The sequence below is a fragment of the Opisthocomus hoazin genome, chromosome 1 (genome assembly GCF_030867145.1).
Source record: "Opisthocomus hoazin isolate bOpiHoa1 chromosome 1, bOpiHoa1.hap1, whole genome shotgun sequence".
Taxonomy (NCBI): Eukaryota; Metazoa; Chordata; class Aves; order Opisthocomiformes; family Opisthocomidae; genus Opisthocomus; species Opisthocomus hoazin.
In genome coordinates, this window is record NC_134414.1 from 37,894,111 (window position 1) to 37,920,595 (window position 26,485).

Here is a 26,485-nt window from a genome sequence, read left to right on the forward strand (position 1 = left end):
AAAAAGGTTGGCTTTTAGGTGCACCTTTAGGACAGTGTTGTTGTTATTATCTGTTTAGCTTCCTATACCTGATGTATTAGTGTATTGGTTTTGACATACTTGGGAGACATTCCATGCCTGAATAGAGCTTATAAAAATCCTTTCCAAATATGTGGATGTCTATAGCATTGTTAAATACCTAAATGAAGTATATGATGTTGGAGGAGAAGTGAGTCACATTACGGATCGAGGGAGGATTCTTGTAGATCAACAGTGACATGAGACATGTTGGGAATAGCGTGCCTGTGCAGAGAGCTGAAATGCGTACCTTAGGTAAGTCAGGCTATTTACAGAGTTGCCTAAATAAGTAAGCCTCTGCCAGAGATTATCCTGCAATATTAACCATTGTTTAAAGTGATTTTGTTAACAATAGAAGAATACCTGTAGAATATTTGGCCTATGGGTGTTATCTGCGTCATTGTAATTGTTTGCTTGATTTACAATAGAATCTAGAGACCACAATCAAGATCCTGTTGAATTAGATGCCTCATAGATATTTATTACAAAGACTGTCACTAACCCAATTTTGAGTTTACAGTTGTTCAATATAAAATACTTTAAGAGAAAAGAGGAAATTTGTTCCCAGAAGTGTAACTGTCAGTTGCAAATATTCTGAAGGTGCGATACAGCGTTTCCTCTGTGGACCTGTCCTCTATGCTTATTTATTCCACTGCAGGATTTGATGCTGTATATAATTTAGACTTTAAAATGCCCATGTCCTTGGGGACTGGACTTATCAAGGGGGTACAAGGTATGAAATACACTGCCTCAGTTACTGTGCCCAGCTGCCATTCTCCATCAGCGCAGTCCCATACGTTGTGACTTGGGAGGGTTGCTTACCTGCCAAAGGTTACTCTATGGGAACCTTTCAACTGTTTACGATACTTTTGGAAATAGAATATAATCTCTAAAGGCAGCGAGGGTTCTGGCTAGTGAGCAGGGCTAACAGGGATACAGTGCTCACCCCCTCTCCCTTGCCCATGCTTCACACTTGAAACGTCATCATTTACATCACAGTGTCCATAATGCTGGGTGGTAAAGTACGATGCTTCCACGATCTTCCATCAATGAAAGCAGGAGGAGCAGGAGTAATAATCTTCGCGGTTATCCCAATCTAAATCATTCTTGCTCAGAGCTGTGCTAAAAAATATTATCCTTTGCTTTCTCAGCATTCAAGAAAAGTTTTGTACACATTCATAAAACTGATTTTAAAAAAAAAAAAGGGTTTTTTTTAAAAAAGTTAATGCCTATTTGTCAGAACTGCAGCTTTCCTTGGGAAAGAATTGCTGTTAAGACATTTCTCAAGCTTAAAAACGATGAAGAGTGGAAAAAAAGCTCTGAAAGTCACGAAGTGTTACTTTTCTCTGTTTCTTTTATTTCCTGGGTGGCAATTTCAGGCTCTTTTTTTTTCAGTTGAAACAGCATAATGTGTTAAGATAATTGTAATGCGATTAGAAATCATTTATATGAACAAAACCAAAACATTTTGAATTATCTAATAAAAATATTTCACCTGACCCAGGCAGAGCATGGCGTCACTTATCAGATCACACTCATTGTTGTGTGTTTCCTGCTGAAATAAGGAGCCTATTTGTATTAGATACCTTCATCCGGTAGATATAATTATAGAATGATTTCTTTCACAGACTTTGTCTCTCTCTTTAAATACATGGTCACTTGTTCTGGGTGTGTGTTGGTTTGTTTTTTAAATTTCACTTTATTGGTTTGAGGTCTGCCTTCCCAGGCATTGAATCATTTTTGTAACTCTTTGCTGAATCATGTACAGTTTTTAGCATTTATCTTAACATGTGGACAACAGAAAAGGACAGAGTGTTCCAGTAACAGCCTGCCCAGAAGGCGTGTGCAGAGGTGATACAATCTCCTTACTGCTGCCCAGTGTTGTCGTGTTTATACATCCAAGAATCCTGCCAGACCCTTTTGCCAGAGCATTACATGTGGAGCTCATATCCAGTTTGTGAAGAGCAGACAAGTTTTTAGGACGTTGGTCCTTTTGCAGTGGTTAACCTGCTTGTTATTGTTAATATTGTTTAGTGTTAGGTTTTATATTGTGAATTAAATTCAGTTATCAGCACATTTTTCTTCCTGTTGCTTATCAGGTGAAATCATGAGGCTAATCTTTTGATGACCTCATGATTTCCATGGCAGTGAATTACTGCAACAAATACGCAATTGCAAGCTTGCAGATTAAAAAGCACAAACAGCTGTAGCAGACAGAAAGCGCCTATGAATTAGGAGAAAATTTGAAATAATTCCTTTTGGATTACTGTTTTTTCCTGACTCGTTCAGTTTAAATCCCTGAGATCCAGTCCTAGAGAGTAAATAATTAAACTCCCCTGTGTTTTTTGACAGGCACAGTCACTGGCTTCGTCTTTATCTACTCGACAGCTATTGCGAATTTGTCGTCGACTGTCAAAATATCCAGATGAAAGCCTTTACTATGCTGTTAATAAAGCCTGCCTTTCCAGGTAGAAGTGCTAGTTTTGGTGGAAGTTCAGGATCTTCTTGGTCAGTTGCTAACGTGCAAGATAGCTTTTAATGGGTTTGAGTGGATAATAGAGTTGCTGTCTTGCTCCTTTAAGTCTGTGATTTCTTTAGAAGTATTTCTGTGGTATTCTCAAACCTAGGAGGTAAGTAGAAATGATTTTGTACTCTTTTCTCATCTTTAATGAAGATACTTCGTTACGTTATATAAATAAGGTCACCGTTGTCAGCATTACTTCACTGTCTCGAAACACTCAAAGCAGAGTTATGTTAGTGTCTAGTGTGACTAGATGTTTGGTGGAGGCTTGGTTTCCGTTCTGAAAGCTGTATCTGGAAACGTTATGAGCATCTAGTTTTTTTGTTTGGTTGTAGTGTTTTGGGTTTTTTTTCAAAATAAAGCAAATTATAATTATCAAAAGGTTTGGAAAACTGAAAGGACCTGGTTCTGGACACCTCAGAGCTCACCCTTTCTCTTTGGAGCTTGGGGTCCAAGTGAACTGAGTCAAGAGAAAAATTATTTCCTAAAAACCATGGTTTCTATTGTAGCTCTTACTCTCAGTGGAATGAGGATATTACATGCTTCCAGTCCTAATCTATCCTACATTGCAACCCTGTTGCAATATTCAATAATACTGAAACCTTTTAAAATGAACACACAGCTTCAAATGTAGTTCATTGCCTATGGAAGAAGCTCAATTTCTCTCCTTACAGATAGGTGAAATGTTGAAGACTATAGAGTGTGAAAGGAATAGGCATTCGGGGTTTGGGGGTCAAAGTAAAGCTTCATACTGATTTTGGATTACAGAAATTACTGAAAACTTTTGAAAAAAAAATCCTTACATTACAATCTCCCTATTATTTTTCTTTTTTTAGGTTTTTACCAAACCTTGCCAGATCAGCTTTACATAAAAATTTGCAGGATTCTCATATAGAGACACGTCCAGATGACATGAAGAAACTAGAGGAAAAGGATTACACATGTAAGCTTCTGCCATCTTTTGTCCTGCTCTTCATGAATGTTGCTTAGATGGTTGAGCATATAAAGGCGTATTAATTATCCTCAAAATTATCTGTAGTTTGCTCCAGTTATACCCCTTTGACTTTTGACTGTCAGAATGCAGTGCTGCTCTCGGTATGTTAGAATCACGGAATCATAGACTAGTTTGGGTTGGAAGGGTTCTTTAGAGGTCACTTAGCCCACCCCCGCTGCAGTGAGCAGGGGCATCTTCAGCTAGATCAGGTTGCTCAGAGCCGCATCCAGCCTAGCCTTGAATGTGTTTTATCTGGACACATGCCTTGAATTTTCTTTATGTTTCTTTGTTTTGTGCTATGAAGATAGATCCATATAGAATAATAGGTGAACAACTAAAAACTTCTGTCTAGAAATTAGGCTATTTTCAGTTTTACACCGTACCAGATTAAGAAATTAGTGGTGAAAAATTATTAGTGTTTTCATTGCACAGTATTATTGTATATGTTTAGTTGTCATTTTCCTAAGGACAGAATTTATGGTTCTTTTGATCTAAGAAATTTTTCTAATGCACTTTTTCTCTCAGAGTTGTAGCTGAAGGTTATTTCAACGAGTGCCAATTTAGTCAGTTTTCACCAAAATGTTAAATGTGTCCATGTTAACCCATTTGAGCAAAAATGCAATGCTGAAAGGGAGAGTCCAGGGACTCTATACCGTTGTGGTGGGTTGGTCCCAGCTCTCAGCCGAGCACCCACACAAGTGCTCGCTTGCTCCCCTCCACACCCCACTCCCCAGTGGGACAGGGAGAGAGAACAGGCAGAATGAGAGTAGGAAAACTTGTCGGTTAAGGAAGTGTAGTCTAACGAATATTAGTGATATTCCAATAATAAAATGAAAGTGTGAAATTAAACCAAGGCAGCAGTCACAACTTCTAGTGTTTCTTACAGTGCGTCTCCCATAAGATCACATATTCATCATTTATTGTAAAAGACTTCTTTGCAATTTTAAAGATAATTCAAATTCATGATAATACAGACTCTTGTTTAAAGGATACTCTTTCAAGCATTCTTTCTTTAGACAGTAATCATTTACTTCAACCCACAGCCTTGTTAAAATTTGTAAATCATCGCTTGCAAGTGTTGGGGATTGATCACATGTCTGCTCAGAGGGTGCTGTAAGTAACGCATTTGCTTGTTTCCTGAAAAACATTTAGGTGAAATAAGCGATGGGATTCTGAAGATAGGGTCTGTGACGATGCCAGTTTATAACTCCACTGAGAAAATGAAAGTGCCTGATGTTTTGTTTTATGAAAATGCACAAGTAAGTACGAATCTCTGGCTTCTGAGGTACAAAAAGTTGATTAAATGTCTACTAATTTGCATGCTCATATATATGAAATAATGTACTAACTAAATTTTAAGGGTATATTTCTGAAGTAGTTTCTTCAGGCTAAAAATTTTTCTCACAAGATTCGATGCTCGTTGCAGATGTGTCTTCACCGTCCCTTTGTGAAGAGATTGTGACAATTCCGTTGTAACATTCATAAAATATGAAGTAACAGTGACTGAAACTGAATTTTATTTAGAATGATTTTTGATCAGATGTTGAGTGTTTTTTGGTTTGTTGGGTTTTTTTTTCCCTGTTGCTGGACTGATCCACTCCATACTGAGACCATGTTTTACAGTCTTGTCATTTGAGGTTGTATCTGCCTTTTATTAGAATTAACTCTGCATGTTTGAAAAGCAAGGCGGAGAGTAATAGTTATTAGTTAATTGGTTATTAATTATTTATTTTACTTAGTTTAGCTTATTAGTCAGTAGTGTTATTAGTGTTAATTAGTGCATAGTGATAAAGAGTAAGAGTAATTAGTGAACACAATAAGAGGGAAGGGCTTAGTGACTGTGGGTTTTGTGGTTTTGTTTACCCCCACCCGTTTTGTAGAGGGAGCTGTACTGCAGCTTTCTTCTCCATCCAGTGTGGAAGCCTCAAAACTGTCAGACAAGCGTATCTGTAGCAAGGGAATTACCCTCTGAGTTACCTTTAGAATATTTTGCCTCTGAAGGGCACCACTGATAGTGTGATCTTGTTAAATATTTTTCTTTTAGGGGCCTGGTGTGGGTTTTCTTACTTTTCCGTTCCTATTCTTTTTTCCTCCCTCGCGTGCAGTTTCTCCACAGAAAGACTATGCTACATGGGTGTCACCTGCCGAAGGTGGTGACAGGCTGTGCAAGGGGAACAGATGACTGTCCGCTTCATCTTCCCCACTAACATTTCATGTGAGATTTTGTTCTGTGTTGCCATTTCGGTGAAGTACTTAATTTGGGTCTGTTGGAAGTAAAATGCCGAGTCTTGCTAGGACTTACATCTGCATTCATTGCTTTTTCCACGTGCTTGCTTACAGCTTCAGAAAACTGTATAGAACCTGTGTTCAGACATTGTGCATCTGTTTTATTTAAGCAAAATCGGTTCAAAATGCTGTAGAGAACGAACTGCTCTGTGTCTGTCCCTGGTAGCTATGCACTCTGAATGCTGAAAGAGACAACAACCAAATACCAGTCAGGATAGCTGTTCCCATTTCTAAATCAATTCTGCTCTTATTTTCCGTATTGCTAGTTTGTAGTTCAGTCATTCCAGTACTGTAATGATTGTTTAGCAAAACCTGCTGGACAACAAATTTGATTTATTACTCTAGTGCCATACTTCCTCTCCGGTGTCTAAAAACTACAGAAATAAACTGAAACAGAGGAAAAATACATATCCTCAGCCCTTTGCAGTGCTGCACAATGTAGTGAAATACATAGTTTTTGTTTCTGTGTGTTTGGTCTTGAAACATTTCATGTTCCAGTGGAATTTGGCACTGCCGTGGAACATTGCTGTTGGTCCACAACAAATGGCACAGGGACGGAAATAATTTTTAGGTGATATGCCAAATGCCACTTTCAGGCCAGGCTTTGGGGAACATGGATTGTTAAAGTTCACATGATATCGATGTGTCTACTTACAAGTCCTTTGTGTAAATAATTAATCTGAAATGTCTGCATGCATCCTAATGCAGTGCTAATTGAGGTGGGGGGGGGGGGAAGTATCGGTACATAGTATCTCTTGTTGGAAAGCTGTTCTGTAGAGGAACTATGATGCAAACATACTTGTGTAGTTCAAGATAAAAAAGAAGTTGTCAGAAGGAAGTATTCATGCCTTAGCAATAAAATAAAGGAATTATTCAGTGTGTTCGGTAAAACTGATTTCCTAGAATTTATGCTCTATCAGGTCAAAGTTATTCTCATCAGTTTTAAACTTCTGTTGTATAAGCATGCCAGAAAATGTAGTAGCTTGCCTTGAAGTCCTCTCCTTAAATTGTGTAGTGAATATTCAGTAGTCTTTTGACATGCTTGATTAGGATTTTGTGGAATTGGGCTGTGCTTACAAGAGTTTCTTCCCCCACCCCCAGCCTTTATCCTGGAGAGATTTGGAAACCTAAAGCATCTTTCACATAGTTAGAAACTGAGCATTTTTATGCTCAGAAATTACAGGCAAGCTACTGATTTTTTTTTTTTTTAATCAAGTACTAGAGATGAGATGATAATGTGAAAAAAATGTAGATATTTATCTAAAGGCAAGCATTCATTTCTCTAAGTAGGTTGTCTGACCTACTTACAGATGACCTATTTTTACTAGATACAGTGGAGAAATACACATGGCTTTATTGTGAGTAAAGTAGTCTGCATTGCCACATTATCCTTAAATTCTTTCGATCCTTTTAAACAAATTATTTGTGAGGAGGAAGATAAAGTTAAGTGATAGTGTGTGTTACCTTTTATGATACTGGATGTATGTAACATACATCTCAAGCACTTTGGTTTCAATTAGGCATTCTAATTTAGAAGTTATAAGACACATAATGAACACTTCTACACCTGAGCTTGCATTTTCCGATCTTTGTTTTCCTTGAAAATAAAGTTTGGTTAAAATACAAAAGTGTATTTGTCATTAAGCTAGACCTGGTGTTTAATCTTTAATAAAATAAATGTGTACAATTTACATATTCATGTCACCTGCCTTTTATTCCCTCTCCGAGGTTTCTGTAAAGTTCTGCCAGGATAGATTTTGCTTCCTCCCAGTACAATTGCTGGAAAATTGTCATACACATATTAATGAAAGTTCTTACACTCTGGGTGACAAGCATTCAACCAAGCTAAAAGGAAATGTGTTAGGAATGATTACAGAGAATTAAATATATTTAGGGAAATCAGACACCCACAGTCAGTTGGAGCTGAGGAAATACATAAGGAGAGTTAGTATTTTTGTTCCATTGTTTTAGTCACTGGATAGACTGCCTCTGCTATTACTGGCAGAGAGACTCTTGCTATGACATAAATAGCTGTAAGTATAAAGTTCAAAAAATTTTGTCCTCAAATCCTGAACGTAAAGTTCCTGTTGTACTGCTATCGTTAGTGATTGCATAAACTTGAGAGTATAAAAACGGGTGAAAATTGTGGTTTTGTTTCTCTAGCACATGATGGTAATGGAAGATATGCTAAAGGATTTTCTGCTGGGAGAGCATCTTCTTTTAGTTGGCAATCAGGTGAGTTAAACATCTCTTAGAGTGTGTGGAACAAACTCATTATTTAGTAATGGAATTAAATCTCTGTTTGCTTCATTGAAATTGCATTCATTTGTATTACTGAGGTATTTAACCCATTTTTTGATTTTCTACTAGCGACCATCAAACCTCTGCTTGAAAATTTCCAATGATAGATAAGAGGTGTCCACATAACTATTACCTTAATCTTATTTATTGATAGCAAAATACTAGTTTTTGCTAAAAGAGATATGGATTCACTTTATTCTTTGGCTAGTATCTTTGTTGATGGAGACTTTATTGGTGACATCACGGGGGCTGTCGTGTCCTTTTAGTTGGTTGTTGCTGTTTTGTGACACATTTAAACTGTTCATAGGCTCCCCAGGATGAGGTATGGACAGATCTTCTCCAGTTGGGCATGTTTGAAAGCCTTTGTTCTTCAGAACCATCTTAAACTATTACTGGAACTGTTAGGTGACTTGAACAAAATTACACACTTTGTGGGTTAACTCTGGAAAAAAAAAAAAGAGAGCTTTTGTTATTATTTCTGTATGTTTAAAGTGTTCAGGAAAGTGATACTTCCCAAGCTACCAGGTTGGTTTTTCCCTCATAAAGTAATTTTCCTGAGCAAAAATAGAATAATTTTCTAGCAGGTGTTTCTATTCATGTTTTGCAATAGCCTTTAGAAAAAGTGTAACACAAAACACTAATGTTCTAAGGGAGAGCCGTGGATGTTATCTACCTTGACTTCAGCAAGGCTTTCGACACAGTCTCCCATGATATCCTCCTGGGGAAGCTGAGGAAGTGTGGGCTGGATGAGTGGTCGGTGAAGTGGATAGAGAACTGGCTGAATGGCAGAACTCAGAGGGTTGTCATCAGCGGCGCTGAGTCTAGTTGGAGGCTGGTGACAAGTGGTGTCCCCCAGGGGTCAGTACTGGGCCCAGTCTTGTTTAACTTCTTCATCAACGACCTGGATGAAGAGTTAGAATGTACCCTCAGCAAGTTTGCTGATGACACCAAACTGGGAGGTGTGGTAGATACACCAGAAGGCTGTGCTGCCATTCAGCGTGACCTGGATAGGCTGGAAAGCTGGGCAGAGAGGAACCTGATGAGGTTCAACAAGGGCAAGTGCAGGGTCCTGCACCTGGGGAGGAACAACCTCATGCACCAGTACAGGCTTGGGGTGGACCTGCTGGAGAGCAGCTCTGCAGAGAGGGACCTGGGTGTCCTGGTGGACGACAGGTTAACTATGAGCCAGCAGTGTGCCCTGGCTGCCAAGAAAGCCAATGGGATCCTGGGGTGCATCAAGAAGAGTGTGGCCAGCAGGACAAGGGAGGTTCTCCTTCCCCTCTTCACTGCCCTGGTGAGGCCTCATCTGGAGTACTGTGTCCAGTTCTGGGCTCCCCAGTTCAAGAAGGATGAAGAGCTACTGGAGAGAGTGCAGGGGAGGGCTACGAGGATGGTGAGGGGACTGGAGCATCTCCACTACGAGGAGAGGTTGAGGGAACTGGGCTTGTTCAGCCTGAAGAACAGAAGGCTGCGAGGGGACCTTATAAATGCCTACAAATATCTGAAGGGTGGGTGTCAGGAGGATGGGGCCAAGCTCTTTTCAGTGGTGCCCAGTGACAGGACAAGGGGTAATGGGCACAAACTGAGGCACAGGAAGTTCCGTCTGAACATGAGGAAGAACTTCTTCCCTCTGAGGGTGATGGAGCACTGGAACAGGCTGCCCAGGGAGGTTGTGGAGTCTCCTTCTCTGGAGATATTCAAGACCCGCCTGGACAAGATCCTGTGCAGCCTACTGTAGGTGACCCTGCTTCGGCAGGGGGGTTGGACTAGATGACCCACAGAGGTCCCTTCCAACCCCTACTATTCTGTGATTAAACTAAATGGCAAGGAATATAAAATGCTAATTGTTATATTATTATTATATTGTTCACCACTAGGGTGGTGAAACACTGCAACAGATTGCCCAGAGACATGGTGGAGGCCCATCCCTGGAATCATTCAAGGTCAGGTTGGACGGGGCTCTGAGCAACCTGGTCTAGTTGAAGATGTCCCTGCTCATTGCAGGGGGGTTGGGCCAGATGACCTCTGGAGGACCCTTCCAACCCAAAACAGTCTGTGATTCTATGATTAATGTGCATATATTAAAATTACAGTGCACAGTTATATACAGTCTCATCTCTTTAGAGTCCTTGTTAACAGCTTGAATTTACAAAGAAGTTGTACTCGAAACCTCTGGAGACTTTTGCTGGATGATGCCAGCTTCTCCCAAAAGGTTTCATATGTTCATAAATAGAAATTAATCTATTTCATAAATGAAAGAAGATCTATTTATTCTAGTTCATTAACAGTGCTCCCTACGCCACCTTCTGAGTTGGTATTGAAAACATTGCATAGTACAGATTGTCTGCAGGACCTGCTGTGAGGGAACAGCAAGAGTGGGCTGCTCCACAGGGGAATGGAGGCAGGAACAATGTCCTTAATAACAAGGCTCACAGTCCCACAGTGTCCAAGCAAGAAGAGCAAGTCTGGGGACAGCAGCCATGGTCTGCCAAGTGCCCAATGGCTTCCAGACAGGCCCGTGGTGATGAGGCCGGTCTGAGGTCAAGCTTGGAAGTCGTATCAGTAGATCCAGGCTGGGATCAGCAAGGTACAGAGCCAGGCACAGCATCGCCGTAGTATAGGTTGAGAAGGAACTGAGGAAAAGGCCTGAGCATAAATGCAACTCTCAAGGCATGGGGGGGCAAAGGGGACCCCGTTGAGGCAGCAACACCATGTCGGAGCTGACCTACACAGGCAAGTAAAACCCTAGGTGGGGGGAAGGAGCTCGCAGAGCCCGGTTGTACACTCACTCAGGGCCCTGGCACATGCTTCGTGTATTCTACTGGTTTGGCAAAAACAATGTGAAGGCTATGTGACTATGATTTTTAGGGTATAAGGTATTTTCCCGGTAGTGGTGTACTCATCTTTAATAATTTAATGTGTGCCACATTTTCTCCAAGCTTATGAAACTCTAATTGAATACAGTGTTAAAAGATTTAACTGGGTCACAGTGTTGGAACGTACTGCTTTATTTCTAGACATCAGCTTAGCTCTACCACTAAGTTGGAAAATCAGTTGATTTGCTGTGATTTCTCGTTGGCAAATCAGTAATACTTACAGGTTTTGGTTTTTAATTACTAACATACTCTGAGTACTTCCAGGTTTACTCTGTACTAATTTGTTCCAGTGTTTTTATGTGTGATGAAGAAAAGGCCAGCTGGCCTTTTCTTTTTGAAATACTGTTTTTAAGTTTGAGCACTGTATTTCCCATTCTGCAGTCTTTTAGGAGCACACCAATAATCCTTAATTTCTCAGGGAAGATCACTAACCATTTAGAAATTGCTGGGCTAATTCCTTAAATGTATTACTGTAAATTTCTGCAGCATGTGATGAATCCTGTTCAAGTACTTTAAAAGCAACCATAGAATCACAGAAGCACAGAATGGTAGGGGTTAGAAGGGACCTCTGTGGGTCATCTAGTCCAACCCTCCTGCCATAGCAGGGTCACCTACAGTAGGTTGTAGAGGACCTTGTCCAGGCGGGTCTTGAATATCTCCAGAGAAGGAGACTCCACAACCTCCCTGGGCAACCTGTTCCAGTGCTCCGTCACCCTCAGAAGGAAGAAGTTCTTCCTCTTGTTCAGCTGGAACTTCCTGTGCTTCAGTTTGTGCCCATTGCCCCTTGTCCTGTCGCTGGGCACCACTGAAAAGAGCTTGGCCCCATCCTACCAACACCCACCCTTCAGATATTTGTAAGTATGTATTAGGTCCCCTCGCAGCCTTCTCTTCTTCAGGCTGAACAAGCCCAGCTCCCTCAGCCTCTCCTCGTAGTGGAGATGTTCCAGTCCCCTCATCATCCTCGTAGCCCTCCGCTGGACTCTCTCCAGTAGCTCCTCATCTTTCTTGAACTGGGGAGCCCAGAACTGGACACAGGACTCCAGATGAGGCCTCACTAGGGCAGTGTAGAGGGGAAGGAGAACCTCCCTTGACCTGCTGGCCGCACTCTTCTTGATGCACCCCAGGATGCCATTGGCCTTCTTGGCAGCCAGGGCACACTGCTGGCTCATGGTTAACCTGTCGTCCACCAGGACACCCAGGTCCCTCTCCGCAGAGCTGCTCTCCAATAGGTCCACCCCATATTACATCAATATGCTTTCATGCTATGTGTGTAGATACCTTCCCACTGAAGGTGTTGGAGTTTTCATCCCCTTTCTGTGAAGCAAAAGATTAAAAAATAGGATTTTTTGCTGTTCATTTACTTTAACTGTTCAGTCTGTAAGAAGGGTTTTATGATTGCTTGATACGTATAGCAGTGTGTACCTGTGTTTCGCATTTGTAAGAAATAGGTAATTTTTTTTCTGTGGCAAGACGAAATGCTGTTTTGAGTTCCTTTCTGTTGTACTTCTTGCTGGTGGATGAGTGAATCATAGAAATTCAGTGTTAATAACTGACAGTCCAAATACTCTGAGCCTGGGTATTTCAAAATGTACGACTAACATCCCTTTGATTGCTTGTGTCGTTTCCTAGATATTTAAATGAGTTGGCATATACCTTGGAACATAATTTAGTCCATCAAAATGATGACTATATATCTCTGTTCAACTATGATTCAATATGCAAGGCTTGACCTGTGGTCGTTCTTTTAGGGACTGGATTTGGTTTTGCTTGGTTAAATGAATGTAGTTTTCCTCTTTTGCCTCTTTCGGTTTCATAACACATGTACACACACAAAATTCCTGTTAGCTTAAGACGTCTCTCTTTATTTCAAAGCCTGCAAAAGTAGTCTCTTTTGTGTATTTTCTTTTAGTTAAGAGCTGCCTGGTGAGAGTCCTTTTACCAAGATTGTTTTCCAGATACGAACTATGACGATTAGTGTTTGAAATTCATTATAATAGAATTCAATGAACATGGTGGAAGTTAGGGACTGGCTTTCTTAATGAAATCGGGGGGAATTTGAAGACAAGTGTTACATGCCGACAGATGTCTTTAGAAGTTTTCAGCTTCTGAAGTAAACTGCTTTATAACTCTCTTCATTCATGTGTGCTCTCTGGAGCTTATATGGCACAGGATTACACAGTATAAATGTATTCCATGGAATATGGCTTTGTCTATTTGTTTACATAAATTGTCGGTCTATTTTGGGTGCTAACTGGAATGTGCTTTCATTTCATATATAAGCAACTAGGTTTCTTTGGATCATTGGGAAAGGCAGTGGATAGGTACAAATTTTCATCTGTGAAATACCTTCTGATTAAAGTAAATGCCAGTACTTTAAATACGGCTTCTGATATTCCTTCCTGAATGACCCTGTAGTCTGAGTGTGAATGAGACTGACTGTGACCATCTATAGTTTCTCGAAACAGCTATAAAGCAGCTTCTTTTTTGCCTGAGAGTAGGCAGCTATTTATTACTCTCAAAGCAACAGGCAAACAACATCAAGAGTCCCATTTAGTAAAGTTTACGTATTCCAAACTTTGCAGTGACTGTTTATTTAGTCGTTACATATAGCTCTTACAGCTGCTTCTGGGTTTCAGGAGACAGACTGGAGTATTTATTCTGACTGCCAAGGAAAATTCTTAGGCTGTGTTTTTATGAAAGTTTTCCTTATGGACATTGTGCAGTTCGTGGGTTGGCCAATACCTGGTATCTTTTACTGTTTCCTTGAATTTCCTATCTTTGGCAACTAGGAGAGAAACTATGCTAATAAAATGGGGGGTTTATGTGGAAAAAAACTTGAAAAATAGCAATTGCTGAAGCACTTATCTCCCAGATTGTTGCATTGGAAGTTGTGTAAAGAGAGGTGTTGGATGCTTTCACCTTTATTGGTCATAGGTGAAGTCTTGGTGAACATCAGCTGGCTTTGAAGATGCCTAACAAAATATTTGTAGCTAAAAGGTATTTGTGGCTTTCTGGAGAGAGAGGTGGCTCACAGCCTTGTCGCTGCTGAATTATTTTCTAGCCTTGAAGTTCTAAAATACCTAACCACATGTTAAACAACATTGAAGTATTTTATATGGCATTATTCTGTTGCCATACTTTATAGTATGAGCTGTTCAGATAGCTGATCTTGTAAATTAAAAAGGTTCTGTCAGAGCAATGAATCCTGAATATTCTAGTTTTAGGGCACAGTTAGTGTACAGGAAGTATTTATAGCAAGTAGTCTTCATGTTACTTGAAAATGAAATACTTGTGTTACCGGTGTCCATCCTGCTTTTATAGTAAATTACTTAATAAGGAAGAGCTATTGGAAAAAAAAAAAATTACGACTACAACAATTAACATATTTCTTCTCTTCAACAATTATTGTTAAGGTTTATTGGATGCTGGAATTCCACATCTTGTTTTGGCTTTCCTGTTGCTTATGTTCTCTAATCAACAAGAAATGCAAAGTCGGTCATCAGTAAGAGTAATCACAAATGCCATTCAGTAACTGATTAAATTAATGCTGAATACAGAAAGCATTTAAATTTCGTCCTTCTTCATTTGATGGTGTGGAAATTTGGATTGTAGAAATTGCTCCCCCTCTACTTCCCCATGTACAAGGAGAGCACTTTGCAAGGTAGTAAAACAAGCCTATTCCTGAGTAGCTTGCAGTCTAATTAAGCAATGTATAGATAAGGGAAAATCAGAAAGAAATATGAATTAGAATAAGAATGAATAATTCTATAAAGGTGCTAAATATTGTTGTAAATAATCTGAAGGAAGACCGTGGCTAAATCTCTGGCAACACTTACTGAAAATGTTGGTGTGAGCCCACAGTAAGTAGGCTTTCACAAATACATTAGAAGAACTTAGAAATGTAATGGCCTTTTGGCAGATTTGGTAATTTATTTCCCTGATAGAAGAATGTGATTTCATCCGTTCTGCTGCTTTTCTTTAACTGAGAGATCAACTTAAATGAACTCTTGGGCTCCCACTAGGAATTTATTTTATTCTTGAAGAATTTAGTAGGACAAATGATTGAGTCTTTCTCAAGATATTTGAAAGGACATGCTTGAATAGATCTTTCCTTCTAAGGTCATATTCTTCTTATTGTGAAATTGAATTAAATTAGATACTGAGAATGTAATAATATCAGTCACCAGAAAACTAGAAATAGCAAACGCTCAGCATTTTAACTTTCTTAGAAATAAAGGACTTTGTTTTCCTACCTCAACCTGTGTAAAATCGGACAGCTTCCCCTGCAAGGCAAGAATGTACTATCGTAAACCAATTTTTTTTATTATTATTATGAGCATGAAGAAACTGAGCTCCAAATGAGCTAAATTGGGCCAAATACTATATTTTTCGCCTAAGGAATTGTGTGTGACAGTTATGGAAAACGTGGAAAATATTTCTCTTTTACTTGTTAACGGTCGTAGCAGTATATGTGCATATGAGAATAGGCGTGCTCTTTAAATGCGTCTCTGCTTACATTATTGGGTTTTGCCTTTACAAGTTATACTGAAGAACCAGAATAAAAAAAGTATCAATGAATTGATTTTTCTTTCGGATGTTTTGTCCCACAGATTCTTTCTATTGTAAATTTTTTCATATGCTCCTCTCCATTGAACCACAATTATCTTAGCTCACTGGAAATGTGAAGATTGTATTTAGCCTGAAAGGGCTTTGGGTTGAAGGTTGTACTTAAATTCAGAAAAAGGCATGAACTCTACAAGCTTATCTAGACCCGTAATCACAGATGTATCCAAAGCATTCAATTTGTTACTTCTGTCAGGGAATTAAGTTTATTTGTTCTTATGGTGAAATTTTATTACTTTACCATCACCATAATTTGTGCATGCCCCAGAGGACAAACTCATAATAAAATAATGAGATACTAAACCTCAGAATACTTACTGTTGTGACCGATAAATATATAGATTGCAGCTGGGGCAAGACTTCAATCACCACTGCTTTTGCACAACTATTTCCCTTTGTTGCTAGCATCGAAGCCAGGCAGCAGTGATAGGGTCCATTGCAGTGGTCCTCTGGTAGCAAAGCCTGGGGTCTGCTGGTGGTGCACCTTCTACAATGATTACACTGCATTATTGGCATTTGTTCCAAGCAGGGAGGGGTGAGCTCGATAACACCTGCAGTGTTTGAGAGAGTTCTGTACAGGTGATGCTTGTTGCTCTAGGGAGCTCTAGTAAGCAACAACCACTGCTTTTTTTTAAAAAAATCAGAAATACATCCTCCTGTGTAAAAATAGCAGCCTCAATCAAAACACATGCATTCTTGCAAATGTTTTTGTTGGCAGAAACAGGGAAGCTGTGGGCATGGAACGTGGTTCAGTGCCAGACCCGGCATTAGAAACTGTACATTAGCAAAAGCATTTTCAGTTTCTTCACTTCCATTGTTCAGCTAGAAGTTTCTGTAAAAATGACGCTGTCAGTATCGCTTGTTCTATGAAGTCACAAACTGAGAACTCTGACATGAGGATTCTGTATACTAAAATTTAATGAAAAGTCAAGATTGTCTTTCATTCCGTAATAATACATTTTTTTAAATTAATTATAAAATAAAATTTCCTATTGTGCAAAGGTGAGAAACTGCTTTTTTCACCAGTTTCAAAATTTGTTTCTTTCTTTTGTAATGAAGCAGGTGCTCTGCAGGATGGCTGCATGCTGAAATGGAGAAGGTGTGATTGCACTGACTCAGCTGAAAAGCAGCACTGAATAGCATGACACGGCAGCTTCTGCACCTGCTTCAGTATGACCTGCAAGAAAATGAAAATGAGGCAGTGTCGTTTACATATTTTTTTTTCCAATAGTGTGTTTTATTAAGAGGCAAACTGTTGATTTCAAAATCCTGGGTCCAGTTCTTTTGGCCTATATTGACTTCAGTTGGGCTGTGCAGGGGAGAAATGTGTCCCACTACTGTAATAATTGCATCCTGAATTGCAAAATGCCTCCTGGGACCTGTAACAACCTTGTTTATGTTTGAAACTGCAGTTACTGCTAGAAGATTAAGTCATTTTATCCTTGGTAACAAGTGTTTACAGTGTCAGGAGAGTTTTCAACTCAGGAATTATTTTGGCTTTTAATTGCATAATTTCCTTTTTGTTATTCATTAGTGTAGATATTTACTTCCCATTTTTCTATTTCAGTTGTCCCATATGTCTGATGGAATAAAAATTGTCGAGTATTTGCTTTCTGAAATATTTTTATTCAATTCAGCTGAAACACCAACACAGATGTTCTTTTCTCTCTAATTAGCATATGTAGTGCGTATATAAAGAACATACAGCAAGTGTTAATGGCGAACTGGTTTGTCCTCTGAATGTTACCTTAGGCTGCAATAATTGCAGATTATGTGAGATTACATTCTGAATCCAGTCCAAGTTCGACTCAGTCTTTTAGTGTGTTCACATGAAAGGCAGTTCTGATTCTTTCTGCTTAAACAGTTCACTGCTAGCTGTGTGGGCATCCAGAAGATCCGGCTTGGTCCTTGGCACTGGGTATAGACTCAGGGGAAAGGAGGGTGACTTTGTTGCTGGTTGTATCATTTCTTGTTTCTGAGGTACCAGTAACTCATTTCAGAGGGGTTTATTTCAAAACGGGTTAGCATTTTCCACATTTCTTGTTCACCTGAAGAAGACTACCAGACAGATTGTTTATCCTATGAAGATCGAGTGAATTTGGAATAAACCTGCTTTTCTTGGCCTTACATTAATGAATAGTACTTAAGGAATGAACTCATCCAGACTCTTTTTCTGCAGTTTTTTAATGGTACTAAAGAGCCTTCTGGATAGCTTTGATCTCTTCCATCCTTTCTATTATATCGTGCCTTCTCAATGGAGTAACTGAGACAAAGTGAAGTGGTAGCTTGTCATGAAGTAGGAATGTAGAGGGATGGAATCAAAAAAGCTTTGGCTTGAACTTTTCTCCAGCTACTGTTGCCAACTGAGAATTTGATGTGGTACACCACAGCCCCTATGAAGGCACACAGTGTACTCTCTGAAGCAGTTCAGTCTAGAAGTTGGGCAATGTTAACGTGTTTATAATAGCTAAAATGTGGTGGGAATGCCTTTTAGCTTTTGAATACTGCCTTCACCTTTTAAAAAATGTATCGTGTTCTGAAATCGAGGTATACTTAAAATGAAATAAAAGGCGGTGTGCGGGGAGTCTGGCGAGATGCACAAATACGAATGAAGAAAGGGCGAGATGTGGTCATGGCACAGCTCCCGTTGACTTCACTGTGTTACTCTGGCAGCCGTGCCCTTTGCCTTCCTCCACAGAGGTCCTCCACCATGCTTGCGTCCTCCAGGAGTTCTCTCCAAAGTGAGGTGCTCTCCTCTTAATATATTTGGTGATAACAGCGTGGAGAGAAATACGCAAAACCAGCGATTTGGCCCTCTTTCTGTTGGAATGGAAGAGGGAGAAAAAAACGTAGCAGTGTTATTTTGTAGTTGGGAAGATAATCTTTTCAGGCATATTTTTAAGAAGCTATCATAAACATGAAAACCACATACACTTTCCATTAATGCACATTAAAGCCACTTTTTTAAAATTGCAGTAACCATTTTGTTTGATATTAAGTATGTTTTACATTGATTCAATATGTTGATCTATTTCTTCATCTTTGTACTTGCCACAGCTGCCTGGAATCCTACTCTGTAGTGAAAAGGATGTGCAGTCTGCTTGGGGTTGGTACAGAAACTGCGTGCAGACATCTGTCCAGTCATCTTTAGCTCTCTTAGGAAAAGCAAAGGAAGCTGCTTTCAGCATGGGTGTTTTGTGTGTGACATAAGGAGTATTCCTGTTACTTATAATCATAAACAGATGAATTATCTGACTGCAAGCGTGGCCAGCAGGTCGAGAGAGGGGATTCTGCCCCTCTGCTCCTCTCTGGTGAGACCCCACCTGGACTCCTGCATCCAGTTCTGGAGCCCTCAGCACAGGAAAGACATGGACCTGTTGGAGTGGGTCCAGAGGAGGCCACAAAAATGGTCAGAGGCCTGGAGCACTTCTGCTGTGAGGAAAGGCTGAGAGAGTTGGGGCTGTTCAGCCTGGAGAAGAGAAGGCTGCGGGGAGACCTTACTGCAGCCTTCCAGTACCTGAAGGGGGCCTATAGGAAAGATGGGGACAAACTTTTTAGCAGGATTTCTTGTGATAGGACAAGGAGTAATGGTTTTAAACTAAAAGAGGGTAGATTCAGACTGGGTATAAGGAAGACATTTTTTACAATGAATGTGGGGAAACACTGGAACAGGTTGCCCAGAGAGGTGGTAGATGTCCCACCCCTCTAAACATTCAAGGCCAGGTTGGACAGGGCTCTGAACAACCTGATCTAGTGGTAGATGACCCTGCTCATGGCAGGGGCTGGAACTACCTGACCTTGAAAGGTCCCTTCCAACCCAAACTATTCTATGGTTCTATGAAGTAGTAGGAAACATATGAGGATAAAATTGTCCGTATGCACTACTAGAGGATTCTTACCCTGTTTCTGGTTACTTTTGATGCTTCTGATGCAATTCCTGTAGTTGCATATTTCCCCCCAAATGGGTATGTTCTTTGAGTTCCTGGAAAAATCTGTTAGCACAATTTTATCCTGTTTCAAAGCAGTGGAGAACGGTGTTTCCAGTCATAGTTTTCAGAAAAGACTGGTGATAGGTATTAAGCTTGTTGCAGCTTCTTACTACACCTATGTGTAAAGCTGTGGGTTCTTCTGAAGAATCAGATGGAAGAAGGTTCATGAGGAGGCGTGTGGCAGAGCACTAATTTGAGTTGGCTTTCCTATGTTGGAGTTGAGTCTGCAGTTGAATCTAGGTAGTTCTATTTTTGTTTACTCTGTGGTATTTTTTCCTCTGCTCTCGTGGAGAGAACTTTCCTTACGTTATTTCAACTACTACAGATATGTGCACAATTCTGTGTTCTCATCAATGTAGGCAGATGAGATACTGTGGTCCCATTTTGAGAAGCTTAAACAGTTTGCAATTCTGCAGCTGGCAGTTACCATCTTTCAGCTAGAACTTAAAAGTCATAAATGTCATAACTTGCAGCTCTGAATGCTCCTATTCTGTTTCAGTGCCAAGTGAAACAGATTAGCAAGTCTCAAGTTGATTTAATCTAATCTCTTTAATCTTTCTGTGGGTTATATTTATCTGCTTTACTTTAGACTGGTGTGGACTACTGGATGCATTCATGCAGTCAGGGTGAGAATCTCAGCAGAGGGACAGTGTCTTGTCAAACAGCTTTTGGCTGGGTTACAATTGAACTTTTCTTTCTACTAATTCTTTTTCTTTTGCTACCCTTGGCAATGTCACTGTCGTTCTGAGCTCCCAAGTCTCCGGCCATGTCCGTTCAGGAAGGATAAGAATTTCTGCATGTGAGCTGTCATCTTGGTCTGCAGTTACATTAGCATTTCAGACCTGATCAGGAATCTACTTCTGAAGGGAATCTCCTTACTGCACTTTGATACGTGTCAAGGGATGTATGACCTGGATTCTCTTAGGATGAGGCAGAAGTGGAGGATGTTCTCCAGCAGCACACCTAATTCATGCCCTCCGCTAGTTCCTTCCATGGGACCAGGCTAGGCCTGGGCTGAAGTACCAGCTCCTGAACCGCTTGTACGGGACACACCAGGGTGTTAGCAACACCTGATTCTCTTCATAACCCACTGCCGTTGTTGTGCACAGCTTGCTAATGCAGACATCATGTAATAGGAGAGTTACAGATCTGTGTGATCTCCAGCCCAATTCTGATACCATCCGAGCCTTTTTTGGTAGCTCCAGTGGAATGGGATTAGTGAATATTACCAAGGCAGTGCTCTAATTCCGCGTGACAGTTACAGGAGGTTTCCTATGACTACTGAGAATTACCTTTTCCTGTCAGGTGCAAGCCAACTTCCTAGCGTTCATAGCCTCGCAATACCTTTGTGAAATAAAAGGGCTGGAAAGAAATGGTGTTAGTTAAAAGGGTGCATCAGCATGTGTGACATAACTCTAGGGATGCAATCCTATTTCTGGTTATTCCCAGCAAGACATAGAAGTACTTTGCAAAAATATATTTGCATATGTAAAATAAAATGTATATGAGTAAACTGTTTCACACTTTGATGTGGATTGAAATTGTATTTGCCTGTAAAGGCTATGGAGAGCATTTTTAAAGTTTTGGAATGTTGATCTTTTGTTTGTTTATAACTCTTAAATGTGTACATCTATATTATATCTTTAATATTATGTTTACTTACTGCAGGGTGTTGGGAAAAACAAGATTGTTGACAGATTCCTTCACCTGTTAAACAGACCTAGAGAATATTTACAGCTGCATAGGTAAGAACATGTTACATTTCCATGCTTTGTGTTTATAATCTGATTTCCCATGTTTTGAAACTCGTGGTTTTGAAGTTTAATTTGTTCTTACTCTTTGGACAAAGACCCTATTGTGGTTAGTTGCCCCACAGGCCACAGAAATGTATCTGCTTTATAGGCAGAGACAATAAGCTGACAGACGGAGGAGTGGGCACAAGAATCTAATGCAATCACATTGCTTAATGTAAGAGGAAGTAGAAGTCACAGCGTACTGATGTTAAACCATGCTGAAGAAGAGAGTAATGTTTTGCTGTCATTTCTGGAGAGATTTCCCTAAGCATGAGGTACGGTATGAAGGGCGAAAGTTCAAAGGTGCTTGTTTGAATATATCACTCATTAGATGAGAAACATTTTACATAGTAAAGGCTTTTTGGTTTTTTCCTTTGGCACTCCTGCTAAGCACATGTATTTCTTTCTCACCCATAAACATCTGGATTAGAAAATTGTGGGTTTTTTAATATGCAAGCTAAAAAATGGACTTCAAGACAACAAACTGATTGAAAATAATTCAAAGATTGAAATAATATCAAATTATCTGCTTACTTTGTTCTTGCATGAACTTTAAATCAATAAAGTGAAATGAAGACTGAATATGTCTAAAAGACTTTGTTTCAGTTGAACTGCATCCATTTTCAGCTTCATTCCTAATCTTTACCTTTCTGTCTTCAACTTCATAGTTTCATCACCCCGTCTCTTTCCATAATCACTGTTTTTTAAGTAGTGCTAATAAAAACGTGCATCTTTGAAATTTTGCCCTTTAACAACACGGTTTGTAACACTTTCACTCTCACTTTCTCCCTCAGCTTTTGTCTTCAAAGGTCTTGTAATGTTATTCCTGATACTTGGATAGCTCTATGTCATCACTTTTCTATTGCTGTTTTCTTTTGTACTACCTCTCCTAGGCTTGCATCACTTCTTTGTGAAATACCACTTTTGTGATCTGCTACTTTCAACTCTGTGTTAATTTTCCTGCAGTCTTTTCTGTCTGTCTGTGTGTCTCTGAAAAATTGTTCTCCAGTGAGGTGTGGTCAAGTGGAACAGTACGTTAACATAAATTGGGATAGCTCAGAAGAACGTTGTAGAAGCACGATGTTTGGAGTGATGATAGGGGCTGTAAAATGTATTAGTTACAGCATGCTGGAGTACTGCATCCAGCTCTGGGGCCCCCAAAATAGGAAGGACGTGGATGTGTTGGAACGGGTCCAGAGGAGGGTCACAAAGATGATCCGAGGGCTGGAGCACCTCTCCTATGAGGACAGGCTGAGAGAATTGGGGCTGTTCAGCCTGGAGAAGAGAAGGCTCCGGGGTGACCTTCTAGCAGCCTTTCAGTACCTGAAGGGGGCCTACAGGAAGGATGGAGAGGCACTTTTCACAAGGGTGTGTGGTGATAGGACAAGGGGAAATGGCTTTAAACTAAAAGAGGGCAGATTTAGATTAGATATTAGGAAGAAATTCTTCCCCCTGAGGGTGGTGAAACACTGGCCCAGGTTGCCCAGAGAAGCTGTGGCTGCCCCCTCCCTGGCAGTGTTCAAGGCTGGGTTGGCTGGAGCTCTGAGCAAGCTGGTCTAGTGGAAGGTGTCCCTGCTCGTGGCGGGGGTTTGGAACCAGATGATCTTTAAGGTCCCTTCCAACCCTTACCGTTCTGTGATTCTATGCTAGTTGATGCATCGCTAGAAAAAAAAAATGTGGCTTTTTTGTCTGGTCAAGACAAACTTCTATAAGCTCTGTTAAGTACTCTTTATGGTTACAGGGGTTTAGAGATAGACTGAAGCAGAAAATGATGAGCAGTCCTATGCAGTTCTACAAAAATAATTCCTGAATATAAAAAAATCAGAAAATTCTATTTACTTGGTAGCATTTTGAAATACTTTATGAAGAGCTTTGTCTATATAATACCTTGGTAAACTTTATGGGGCGTTTAAATGACTACGATACTGTTTGTGCACGCTTTTTGAATGTGAAACAAAATAAGAGCAAGTTTACAGAAAAAAATCGAAAATAGTTGACTACTAAGCTTTCCGATATTTTATAGGGAGAAATGCAGTCTATGCTTATGGCATAGGGGTGTTTTATTAGACGATATGCTAGAATGTGCACTTCATCTTTGGTAGCCCTGGGTGTTTCTGCAGATTTCCTAGCTAGCTACCACCAATACTGTTAAGCGTGCCAGCAGGAAAGTCTTTCAAAAAATAATAGTTTTGGTGGTGCTCATATACCTGAATTACAGATTTCAAGAAATTGAACATTCAAAGCATGCATTTTAGTTGATTACCTTGTAAGGGAATGGAATAATTATTAATACTTTCTTCATTAAAAATGTGGAGGCGATTCAACGTCAGATGAAGGTGGACATTCTCCTCTCTTTCAGAAATGTGTCTGACAGATGGTACCTCATTAGTCCTTGGACTTTGGGTTGCAGACTCCCTAGTTCTACTTCAGCTAGTCTCTCTGGAAAGGAGTGTGCACTTGTCAACTGCATATCCTGAGGCTCTGAGTTTCTAGTGAGGTAGTGAATCTGTCAGAATATGGCTGACGATGACATCAGGAGTTCTTGAATTTGTACAGATCGACTATCACTTCATATAATTAGCTATAAAACAAGTAATATGCATGTACATATAATAATGCCAATAGAGAATGGGTGTTGCAACTGAATAGTATCTGTCCTGGAGCAGAGAGGTATATCCTTAGCTATAGGATATCCTGGTTGGTGACTGTAATTAAGATGTAGCCAGAGAAGAAGTTGCTGTAATGGAAAAAACTGTAAGAGCTTTAAAATTAATATAAGGAATATCTTTACTAAAATGTAGTGTTATGTAACAAAAGTAGTGAATAAATAATAGACAAAAATAATTAGACTGAATTTCAGAAGTATTCTTATTTATGAATCTAACTGCTATTTTTTAAAAACTGTTTTTTTTAAATGGTGTTTAAGTGCCAAAATCATGAAGATATTCCAGAAATGTTTACTTTCAATAGCTTATGAGGTAAATAATGGGGAAACACACTGTGGTGTAGTGTAGTATAGTTTGTTATGAAGTGTAATTGATGTAGATGTCTTTCTATAAAAGAATACCTCGCCGCTTTTGCCAACAAACAGGAACATAAAAGAACAAAAAATGCTGATAAATCTGGTTTGGTTTTGGTTGTTGATTTTTTGGTTATGTTTTGGGGGGGGTTTTGTTATGGGTGTGGGTTTTTTTTTACTGTCTTGACGAAACAGTATAAGGAATTCTGCTGATCTAACACTACATATGTTCAATGACATTCAAGCAGGGAATATTTGCCTTAGAGGCCATAAGCTATTACCAGGAGTAATTTTAAAACATTTTATGTCTTATACTTCAAGATGATGAGAGGAGATAGAAGACAGAAAAAAAAAAAGTGCTTTTCCTTAAACATCCTTTCTGACATCTGTATTTACTTGCAACTACCACTGATGCACGTGGGAAGGGTCAGCCTGACCTTAAGGTTTCTGTTGCTGATGGAGGTTATAAATCTTTTTTGTAACCTTTTTCGTTGAGAAGTTTTACTTTCTTGAAATTGTTCTCTTAAAAATAATTTTGGGCCATAGAACTGAAAATCTTAACTGGAAGGAAGATGTGATTAGATTTAATCAGGAAAGAATTGCAGAAATGTGTTTGCTTATACATTATTCAGAAAGCTGGCTGCTTCTTTTTGCATACTTCCTAATAGTGGGAGTTGACCAATGCTCTCATTGCATTAATTGTGGAGCTATAGGACTCTCTGAAATGGGTAATTTGGTGTAGGCTCTGTATGGCCTCTCACTAGGACTGCGTTTATGAACCATCTTGCTGCTTTTCATGTTAAGGTAGAACTTTCATCTGCCAGGATTTCCCAGTCACTCCTTTCCTACAGGAGTAACATTCAGCAGAGAAATCCTGAATTTTGTTTACCTTTCTGGGCTGGTTGTCTCCACTTTGTGCACCCAGGACACTGGCTACACATTACAGAACAAACAACAGCGTTACCTTGCCTAGAATCACTGAAGTTGGAAAAGACCTCTAATATCAAGTCCAACCGTCAACCCAACACCACCATGCCTACTAAAAAATGTCCCGAAGTGCCACGTCTACATGTTTTTTTAACACCTCCAGTGATAGTGACTCCACCACTTCCCTGGGCAGCCTGTTAAATTCATAGAATCATAGAATCATTAAGATTGGAAAAGACTTCTAAGATCATCAGGTCCAACCATCAACCCAACACCACCATGCCTGCTAAACCATGTCCTGAAGTGCCACATCTACATGTTTTCTGAATACCTCCAGGGATGGTGACTCCACCACTTCCCTGGGCAACCTGATCAATTATTAGTTTTACTGTTTTCACCTTGAGCATGCATTCACCATGCTATTATAAAGGTGAAAATCTATGAGGCCTGTGCAGTCACAGGCCAATGAGAGATCTGTATAAAAATTAAACATGTATTGGCTGACTTTCTTAGAAACTTTGATGTCCTCCAAATAAATGTAACGCAAAGTCAAGTATTTGTATTGTTCCTAAATGCATGAACTCTGGAAAGCCTCATCGTTTTATGAATGTTACTATTTACTTGTTAATGTTAATTAATTAACAATGTTAATGTTTACTTGCTGTTACTACTTCTGTCATCTTTTATGTAAGTAATGTGGAAAGAAATTGCTGGTGGTTCTACACAAACATCTGAAGTTAAATTTCGTAGGCTATGTTGTGGATGGGTGAAATGGATTTCATTGATTCAGGAAAAAGATTTTCATAGAAACTGGTAATATCTTGCTTTAAATTATGAATTCTCTTGGATCAAGAAGATTCCACAGAAGCAAGAAAAAAAATTTAGAGAAGACTCAGGCCAAGAACATGTGCCCTGTTAAGACTGTAAAATCCTTCTTAGCGCTGATGAGAGTAATAGATAAATATGAAAATGTAAGCTCCCAGCTCTCCTGCATAAAAACGTCAGAAGAAAGTGTCATGGACTTCAGACTGTTGGCTCCTTTGATGTGATCAAAGAAAAAAAAGATTAGTTTTACTTCTCTTGTCATTGAATTAGCAAC

The 26,485-nt window shown here is 39.7% G+C and overlaps 1 protein-coding gene across 1 annotated transcript in view; it reads left to right on the forward strand.

Moving 5' to 3' along the window:
- VWA8 (von Willebrand factor A domain containing 8) overlaps nucleotides 1-26,485 on the forward strand; it is a 209,027-nt gene that overhangs the window by 72,680 nt on the left and 109,862 nt on the right. The window contains exons 17-21 of the mRNA XM_075422478.1: nucleotides 2,410-2,525; nucleotides 3,415-3,521; nucleotides 4,725-4,831; nucleotides 8,022-8,093; nucleotides 21,316-21,392. Coding sequence (XP_075278593.1) covers nucleotides 2,410-2,525; nucleotides 3,415-3,521; nucleotides 4,725-4,831; nucleotides 8,022-8,093; nucleotides 21,316-21,392 — 479 coding nt within the window. The remainder of the gene's footprint in view (nucleotides 1-2,409; nucleotides 2,526-3,414; nucleotides 3,522-4,724; nucleotides 4,832-8,021; nucleotides 8,094-21,315; nucleotides 21,393-26,485) is intronic.